At 44.8% G+C, this 10,000-nt stretch overlaps 1 protein-coding gene across 5 annotated transcripts in view; it reads left to right on the top strand.

Moving 5' to 3' along the window:
• LOC114559609 (voltage-dependent calcium channel subunit alpha-2/delta-4) overlaps positions 1–10,000 on the top strand; it is a 245,186-nt gene that overhangs the window by 94,755 nt on the left and 140,431 nt on the right. The window contains exon 1 of one of the 5 annotated variants that reach the window (XM_028584358.1): positions 1,317–1,395. The exons of the other annotated variants lie outside the window; for them this stretch is intronic. Within the exon in view, the coding sequence (XP_028440159.1) occupies positions 1,376–1,395 (20 nt within the window). The 5' untranslated portion in view covers positions 1,317–1,375. Of the gene's footprint in view, positions 1–1,316; positions 1,396–10,000 lie in introns of those variants that run through there. 5 annotated transcript variants of the gene reach the window in all.

Raw genomic sequence — 10,000 nt, 5'->3', positions numbered from 1 at the left:
AAAAGGGAAGATGTGTTCGGAGTTTTGCCGACCGGATATACGGCAAAAGTTGAATCTGTCAGCTAGCGTAGCTCTGGTTGGTTGTAGCGCTATCCTACGGCGTGCAGAGGGGGATTTGAAAGACGCACATTATTCACACGGCCGCTAGAGGTTGGTCGTGGTGAAAGGGTGAACGCGAGTCATCGTCGGAACAAGTAATCGCCTTTATGCCGACGACACCGCCGTGTGTTTCTCTGCAGCAGCTGCTGGTCATGATCATGAGGATGAAGAGCGAGGATAGTGCTGAGCTGTGATTGGTCAACAGCTTTGCCTCTAATTAGGTTTTTATCGGATTAAATAGAGGGTCCTCCTGGTCGATCTGGTCCGGATTGTAGGCTGAAACCTGTGTGTGTGTGTGTGTGTGTGTGTGTGTGTGTGTGTGTGTGTGTGTGTGTGTGTGTGTGTGTGTGTGTGGAGGCATCATGTCACTGTTGGCCACTTGCCCTCTCTCTCTGTCTCTCTCTCTCTCTCTGTCTCTCTCTGGGGTTTCTTTTCTTTCGGTCGCTCTGATTGGTCGCAGGGGAGCCTGTCACCAGAAATCGCTGTAATCCTCTTAGATAAAACAGAGCCTTCGTCCAATCCCCTGCTCCAATCCCTCCCCTCCACTCTCTCTCTCTCTCTCTCTCTCTCTCTCTCTCTCCATTGGGAAGAGGAGTTTTTAATCCAAGTGGATTACGTTGCAAATTGGGTGACAGTGGAGGCGAGCGGCTGCAAAATCTGCTGCAGACTGCCGGCTTCATGTCTTCCTAAATATCTGCAGAGTGGAGAAATTAACCCGCTAATCGGCCCTGGCTTCACCCTGGAAGAACCTGGAGCAGGTGCAGAGGAAAGCTTTCCGATGGAGTCTCTGACATGGACTCATTTCCTTTAACCACAAGAGTTTCTTCTTCCTATTCGTGCACCGACACCTGATTTTAAATCTCTTGTCAGTTTTGTTGCCTGGACGACTTTAAAGTCATTCAGAATCTGTGTGGAAGTTTCTTTTAAAGAAGACGAGAAGCTAAAAGAGGAAGCGGTTCGAGAAGATGCCGGCAGCAGGACGGGTCTATCCAGACATGACGGAGATAGTTCAGGGTCCAAAGCTCGCCACCATGACCGCCGCGTTCTTCTTCTGTCTTTAGCCACCATGAGGAAGCCGTTTCCTACAAACTCTTCATGATCCACTCAAACTTTCAGAGCCGATCCGCGTCTGTGTAACTGTGTTTTAAAGAGTGTGAGCCGCGAGGAGCTTGGCGTCGGGAGTTGAAAGAGCGGGATGGCAGGCTGGACGCCGGGAACGAGGAAGCTCCTGAGGATTCTGGGATTTTTCTGCCTGTGGATTACGGCTCAGGCTCAGATGAGGATCCCACCGGAGACGTAAGTGGTCTTCACTTCTACTGCTGGATCTCAGCTCCCTTTGTCTTCCACCTGCTGCAGGATAGTAATGATCACAGTCAACCCCTTGAACAAGCACGGTCCTCCTTTTTCACCCTGAAGTACTTTAAGGTTGAAAGGGTTTTTATTAAGGTTGCAGCTCTCTGTCTGATAGAAAAATATTCTAAAATATTCTAAATACCTTGTGCATTGTGTCATTTGATGCAAACTTTTTTCCAGAAAGAACCTATAATAAGGTTTAAAGGTCCATGACATGCTGCTATTTGGATGTTTTTATGTAGGCCCTAATACTGTATCTGAAGTCTCTTTTATATAGACCTTAGTGGTCCCCTAATACTGTATCTGAAGTCTCTTTTATATAGACCTTAGTGGTCCCCTAATACTGTATCTGAAGTCTCTTTTATATAGACCTTAGTGGTCCCCTAATACTGTATCTGAAGTCTCTTTTATATAGACCTTAGTGGTCCACTAATACTGTATCTGAAGTCTCTTTTATATAGGCCTTAGTGGTCCCCTAATACTGTATATGAAGTCTCTTTTATATAGGCCTTAGTGGTCCCCTAATACTGTATATGAAGTCTCTTTTATATAGACCTTAGTGGTCCCCTAATACTGTATCTGAAGTCTCTTTTATATAGACCTTAGTGGTCCCCTAATACTGTGTCTGAAGTCTCTTTTATATAGGCCTTAGTGGTCCTCTAATACTGTATCTGAAGTCTCTTTTATATAGGCCTTAGTGGTCCCCTAATACTGTATATGAAGTCTCTTTTATATAGACCTTAGTGGTCCCCTAATACTGTATCTGAAGTCTCTTTTATATAGACCTTAGTGGTCCCCTAATACTGTATCTGAAGTCTCTTTTATATAGGCCTTAGTGGTCCCCTAATATTGTATCTGAAGTCTCTTTTATATAGACCTTAGTGGTCCCCTAATACTGTATCTGAAGTCTCTTTTATATAGCCCTTAGTGGTCCCCTAATACTGTATATGAAGTCCCTTTTATATAGACCTTAGTGGTCCCCTAATACTGTATATGAAGTCTCTTTTATATAGACCTTAGTGGTCCCCTAATACTGTATATGAAGTCTCTTTTATATAGACCTTAGTGGTCCCCTAATACTGTATATGAAGTCTCTTTTATATAGGCCTTAGTGGTTCACTAATACTGTATATGAAGTCTCTTTTATATAGACCTTAGTGGTCCCCTAATACTGTATCTGAAGTCTCTTTTATATAGGCCTTAGTGGTCCCCTAATATTGTATCTGAAGTCTCTTTTATATAGACCTTAGTGGTCCACTAATACTGTATCTGAAGTCTCTTTTATATAGGCCTTAGTGGTCCCCTAATACTGTATCTGAAGTCTCTTTTATATAGACCTTAGTGGTCCCCTAATACTGTATCTGAAGTCTCTTTTATATAGACCTTAGTGGTCCCCTAATACTGTATCTGAAGTCTCTTTTATATAGGCCTTAGTGGTCCCCTAATACTGTATCTGAAGTCTCTTTTATATAGACCTTAGTGGTCCCCTAATACTGTATATGAAGTCTCTTTTATATAGACCTTAGTGGTCCCCTAATACTGTATATGAAGTCTCTTTTATATAGACCTTAGTGGTCCCCTAATACTGTATATGAAGTCTCTTTTATATAGACCTTAGTGGTCCCCTAATACTGTATATGAAGTCTCTTTTATATAGGCCTTAGTGGTCCCCTAATACTGTATCTGAAGTCTCTTTTATATAGACCTTAGTGGTCCCCTAATACTGTATCTGAAGTCTCTTTTATATAGACCTTAGTGGTCCCCTAATATTGTATCTGAAGTCTCTTTTATATAGCCCTTAGTGGTCCCCTAATACTGTATCTGAAGTCTCTTTTATATAGACCTTAGTGGTCCCCTAATACTGTATCTGAAGTATCTTTTATATAGGCCTTAGTGGTCCCCTAATACTGTATCTGAAGTCTCTTTTATATAGGCCTTAGTGGTCCCCTAATACTGTATCTGAAGTCTCTTTCCCGAAATTCAGCCTTGGTGCAGAATTACAGCCACTAGAGCCAGTCCCACAATGAGCTTTCCTTAGGATGTACCATTTCTGTGTCTGTAGCTATTGAGGAGGAGAGAGGGGGTGGCCTTGACCAACTGCCACTTTTTTCGTTTGAAAGCCATGATGTCTCTCTCTCTCTCTCATGGATGGGCCAAATTCTCCGGGCGGGCAAAGCAGAGAAAGGGGAGGTAACCTTTCTCCTTATGACCTCATAAGGAGAAGATTCCTGATTGGTCCATCTGAGCTTTCATTTTCTCAACGGCAGAGCAGGATACCCAGGGCTCGGTTTACACCTATCACCATTTCTAGCCACTGGGGGACCATAGGCAGGCTGGGGGAACTCATATTAATGTTAAAAAACCTCATAAGGTGAAATTTTCATGCCATGGGACCTTTAAGTAGTTTAAAAATGCGAGTTGGCTGCACAGCATGATTTTTTCTTTTCTTTTGTTGGAAATCTCCGCCAACATGGATTCATTCATTGTACTCATAACATGTAAAAACACGTAATTTCCTGAATTTTGTATGATTCAGTTTATTTAAAATCGGAGCGATGATGGCTGTAATATTCTTGCTTTCACAAAGTGAAATTAAACTGCATTTCTGTGATATATCTGCTCTTTAAATCACTTGCCCTGAGTTCCCAAAAACCAAAAGGGAGAAATGGTTTCATAATGGGACGCCCGTGTCTTTGCACTAATCCGTCTGAAAACCGTTAGTGGATTTACCCTGCTGAGACCTGAGGAGCAGTTAACCATAGTCCTCACAAATCCACCAGAGTTTAAAATTCCAGACTGATCTCATAAAGTGGCGTATGTATGACACGCCAATTCGTATGCCATTTTTGGCGTGTTTACAAGACACATACTAGCTTTTCAAAAAGGGGGACTTTTTAAAAAGGGGGACCAGAGGGTGTGTGCCAATTATAGGGGTATCACACTTCTCAGCCTCCCTGGTAAAGTCTACTCCAAGGTGCTGGAAAGGAGGGTTCGGCCGATAGTCGAACCTCGGGTTGAGGAGGAACAATGCGGATTCCGTCCTGGTCGTGGAACAACGGACCAGCTCTTCACTCTCGCAAGGATCCTGGAGGGAGCCTGGGAGTATGCCCAACCGGTCTACATGTGTTTTGTGGATTTGGAGAAGGCGTATGACCGGGTCCCCCGGGAGATACTGTGGGAGGTGCTGCGGGAGTATGGGGTGAGGGGGTCTCTACTCAGGGCCATCCAATCTCTGTATGACCAAAGTGAGAGCTGTGTCCGGGTTCTCGGTAGTAAGTCGGACTCGTTTCAGGTGAGGGTTGGCCTCCGCCAGGGCTGCGCTTTGTCACCAATCCTGTTTGTAATATTTATGGACAGGATATCGAGGCGTAGTCGGGGTGGGGAGGGGTTGCAGTTTGGTGGGCTGGGGATCTCATCGCTGCTCTTTGCAGATGATGTGGTCCTGATGGCATCATCGGCCTGCGACCTTCAGCACTCACTGGATCGGTTCGCAACCGAGTGTGAAGCGGTTGGGATGAGGATCAGCACCTCTAAATCGGAGGCCATGGTTCTCAGCAGGAAACCGATGGAATGCCTTCTCCAGGTAGGGAATGAGTCCTTACCCCAAGTGAAGGAGTTCAAGTACCTTGGGGTTTTGTTCGCGAGTGAGGGGACAATGGGCGGGAGATTGGTCGGAGAATCGGGCGCAGCGGGTGCGGTATTGCATTCAATCTATCGCACCGTTGACGAAAAGAGAGCTGAGCCAGAAGGCAAAGCTCTCGATCTACCGGTTAGTTTTCGTTCCTACCCTCACCTATGGTCATGAAGGCTGGGTCATGACCGAAAGAACGAGATCCAGGGTACAAGCGGCTGAAATGGGTTTCCTCAGGAGGGTGGCTGGCGTCTCCCTTAGAGATAGGGTGAGAAGCTCAGTCATCCGTGAGGAGCTCGGAGTAGAGCCGCTGCTCCTTTGCGTCGAAAGGAGCCAGTTGAGGTGGTTCGGGCATCTGGTAAGGATGCCCCCTGGGCGCCTCCCTAGGGAGGTGTTCCAGGCCCGTCCAGCTGGGAGGAGGCCTCGGGGAAGACCCAGGACTAGGTGGAGGGATTATATCTCCAACCTGGCCTGGGAACGCCTCGGGATCCCCCAGTCGGAGCTGGTTAATGTTGCTCGGGAAAGGGAAGTTTGGGGTCCCCTGCTGGAGCTGCTCCCCCCGCGACCCGACACCGGATAAGCGGACGAAGATGGATGGATGGATACTAGCTTTTCAGCGTGTTTATCAACGCCGTTTGGCCTCCGTTGACTTACATTACCTTGCAATTGCATGTGAATTTACGCCGTAGCGAGTAGTATGAGAGGGCGAAAATACGCATAGGGAGGTTGGCCGGGGGGGGTGGATGGGTCAAACACAGGACTTTCACCCAGGAGACCGGGGATCGGGTCCCACGTGTCACATCTGTTAAACTCAACCGTTGCTTTCTTCTTTCGCGGATAGCTCAAAATGCGTACAGATAACACGCCATTTGGTTTAAGAAAATGGGCGTTTTATGTTTACGCAAAGTCATGATATAAGGTTGAAAATTCCAACACAAAGAAAGCGGAAGGTGACGGACATCCGCAGGCAACCAAAGCCCGTTCAAACCTGATTGGTCTGATACTACAGCGCACTACAAACGGTAACCAGATGAACAGATTCTGCCTTCTCTTTATATAGATTAACGTTACAGCACCGGTTTGTTTACGTTGTCTCTTGCTCCCCTGCCGTGGCTCAGCCTGCCAGCTCAAACACAGCAGCTGACACAGTAAAGGAGCTTTTGTGATATTTCCCCCAAAACACCTTTTTTACTTCGTGTTTATGACCAAAAACATTTAAATAACATATTGACATAATTCTAAGCGCGTGACTAAAATGGATTTTAGTTAGACTTTAAATTGATTAGGGCTGGGTATCGCCAATAATTTCTCGAATTGATTCCGATTCACAAGATCCCAATTCGAATACATTTCAAATAGGTTTGGGGAATTTCAGTTATAATACCAATTTTGGTGTGGGTAATCATACAAGCAAGAAGCAACCCTTAAATATTTTGTGTAATGCACCAAGTTAATATTTACAATAAGAACTGATCCCCAAAAAGTTAGTTTCAAGTACTTCTATGGGGTGGCCTCCAGCTCACCCAGTAAGAGCGTGCGCCACATGGAGGCTTAGTCCTTTGCAGCGTTTCGCAGGTTTGAATCCGACCTGCTGCCCTCAATCTAAAATCGGTTTTAATGAGGGAGAATCAATAAGTTGATCCCAGCCTCAAAACTGATCCAGTAAAACATTAATATACAGCTCATGCAGATCATTTAAGATTATTATCGTGTTGTTATTACGATGGTGGCTCCAAACATTTGCTTCTCTGTGGTCTGGTTTGTTAACAGTAGATTAGTCTATATCGTCGACGTTCCACTTCCGGGATTGCTCCGTTACAGCCGGAAAATCTCCCGGATTTCGTTACCTTCTTCTTCCTTTGTGTTGGCGTTCTAACCTCTGGTGGATTTGTTAGGACTATGGTTAACTGCTCCTCTGGGATATGATATAACAGCTGTATACTACTATCCCTGTATGGATGTGATATGATTAGGGGTGGGAGATATTGACAAAAATGAATATCTCGATATTTCTTTTCGATATCGATATTCAGACGATATTTTTGAAATCCTTCTAGAAGTTAAAAGAAGCACTGTTCGGAGGCTATTTTGGTGGTTCTCTTGGGAAAATGTACAAGCAAGATGAAATCATAACAATAAACAAAGGGCTCTGTTCTTGCACACAACCATGTCCTTATTGGAAGCAGTCCTGGAGCTGGGACAGGGCCGGGTCAGACTAGGTTCTGATAGTCCTTTTACTTGGCTGTATAGTCCCTCTGACTGAGACTTATCCTGGGATCAGGAGTTGGATGTGATCTGACTGGCCCAGGTGAGGGAGAGGTGCAGTTCTGTGTGCTTTCTTGATGTTAGAGTAACATGGTCTAGTGTGTTCTTCCCTCTAGTAACACAATCTACATGCTGGGAGAAAGCTGGAGGGGAACAGACTCTAAGGACGCCTTGTTAATGTCCCCTGTATCCCGTATCCAGGTGATGGCGCTGCAGTTTGTTCACTATGGTTAGCAGTGAACCAAACTTGTGCTAATGTTAGCATCGGGGGCTATGTAGACGGCAGTGTGCTGTTTTTGTAGTAAATAAAATGGTCAGTATATTACCAATAGGGCTCCAGGTCAGGTGAGCCGTACTGGGCAACAATCCTGCAGTTGGTACTCCATTCATGGTGCACAACAATGCAGTCCTCCGCCTCTGGTCGTGTCTGAGTTATGTTCTCATCCTGCCGTTAGCTAGCTCGGCGTGCTATCGCCGACGACAACCTGGAGGGCTCGTTCAGGCTATGTCCTCCCGGATGTTATGAGCCGCCTGGAAGGCTCTCGTAACGGCTGTGTTGTATCGTGGTCCTAAATATACACCGACAGGAGAGCCGCTAGACAATCGCGCACCGCCATCTTTGTTGACATGAGTGAACGTCATAACGCACAAGTAAGAACTAGTAGCAGTTTACTCTTGTGCGGGACGATCGTGATTTTGTACAAAAAATACAGTCAAACAAACCCCTACAGTATTAAAATCGCTACATATAATTGTTTAGAAGGTTATAGTGTGCGTTATTTGTTTTCTCTTTAACTTCCTTCAGCTCTTTTCATGTTTGAGGGGTCAGATTGTACAAATTATGAAATATTCGATATCCCAATTTTGCATATCATCCAGACAAAAATTTGGATATTATCGTCTAAACAATATATCGCCCACCTCTAGATATGATGTATAACAGCTGTATACTACTATCCCTGTATGGATGTGATATGATGTATAACAGCTGTATACTACTATCCCTGTATGGATGTGATATGATGTATAACAGCTGTATACTACTATCCCTGTATGGATATGATACGATGTATAACAGCTGTATACTACTATCCCTGTATGGATGTGATATGATGTATAACAGCTGTATACTACGATCCCTGTATGGATGTGATATGATTTCTATCTCTGTTGTCGGTCTGGCTCAGGTTAAACTCTTTGTGAAACATGAACAAACAATGAACGCCACAGAACTTTCTTTAATATCCAGTTTGACAATGAGTCATAACGGAAAAAAGAACAAATAAACACATAAATACTTTAGTAATTCAATTGTCTTCGGGGCTAAATTACATGGTATCAGATCGGTGCATAAACTCCAGTACTTACCGATACCAGTCTTTTAGACAGTATCGGTGCTTTTCCGATACTGGTATAGGTATCGGAACATCTCTAGTTAACAGTAACACTAATGCGTCCCTGGTAGATGTACTGGGCAGCTCCCAGTTGGAACAGTGTGTCAGTGTGGATGCTTGTTGAAAGCTTATGGCTAACAGTCCTGATTGGACTTGTTCCAGATGAATTAAGCTCCCAGAGTGCACTGTGTTTTCACGACGGCCCTGAGGGAATAAGTTTTCCCTCAGGACTCACTGAAATGTGTTCTGCTCCGTTTCTGTCCACTGATCATATTTCATGGTTCAGCTGAAATGTTTCCTTTGCTCCTCGTCACGAAAACACTGGAAACAGCTATCAGCGTGTTAGTTAAAGTGCCCATATTATGAAAATATAGGATTTGGGGTGTTATTTTGTGTGGTGTTTCCACACACATACAAACTTTGAAATAAAACCATCCATGGTGTTCTGAGTGAGATCTGGTTTCTGAATGTGTCCTGCCTTCAGTCTCCTGGTGAGCTGGTCACAATCTGCACGGCTTTCTACGTCACTAGCCGAAACAAGGGGGCTAGAGGGCTAACCGTTAGAATGCTAGCTCTTCTCAATGGCAAAACACTGCTACAGCACACACAAATTCACCCTAATCTACAAAAGAACTACTTCCATGTCCCTGTTCTGCAGGTATTCCACACAAAGTTGGAAGTGTGCCCTTGTTTAGAAGAAGTCTCCCGGCTAATCCTGCCAAAGTTGTTTAAACAGCTAGCTAGCTGATGTGATCCTTACCTAGCTACTGAGCATGTGCGACTGCCAACAAAGATGGTACAGCAGTGAGATGTCTCACTCTGTAGCTAAAACGGAGAGCTCAACACACAGGGTGAAAAGAAGAGCTGCAGCAATGTAACCGACAAGAAGGAGTTGGTTGAGTCATGAACGCGCATTGTGGAAGTAGCCTACGTGCTAACGCTGCTGCGGTGACGGCTCAACCAGCTCCTTCTTGTCGGTTATTGGCTGGAAGACACAGTTGGCACAGTTTGTTTTTGTTGCCGTTGGTGGAGCCTGGACTGTCTACAGAGACTGCGTTTTTTTAGTGTGTTCAGGGGACAGACAGCTAGCAGATAGTGAGGAGATGTTTTTTACAGTGTGTTCAGGGGACAGGCAGCTAGCAGATAGTGAGGATGATGCGTCACATCACTTATAGCACCTTTAAGACTTGTTTCATGTCCGTTGAAAGAAAAAAATCAAAAAAGACAATTTTACGACGACAAAGATGCCTTGTAACGA

The sequence above is a fragment of the Perca flavescens genome, chromosome 8 (assembly GCF_004354835.1).
Source record: "Perca flavescens isolate YP-PL-M2 chromosome 8, PFLA_1.0, whole genome shotgun sequence".
NCBI classification, from domain to species: domain Eukaryota; kingdom Metazoa; phylum Chordata; class Actinopteri; order Perciformes; family Percidae; genus Perca; species Perca flavescens.
The sequence above is the reverse complement of the archived record's forward strand: the minus strand, read 5'-3'. Positions and strand labels throughout refer to the sequence as shown.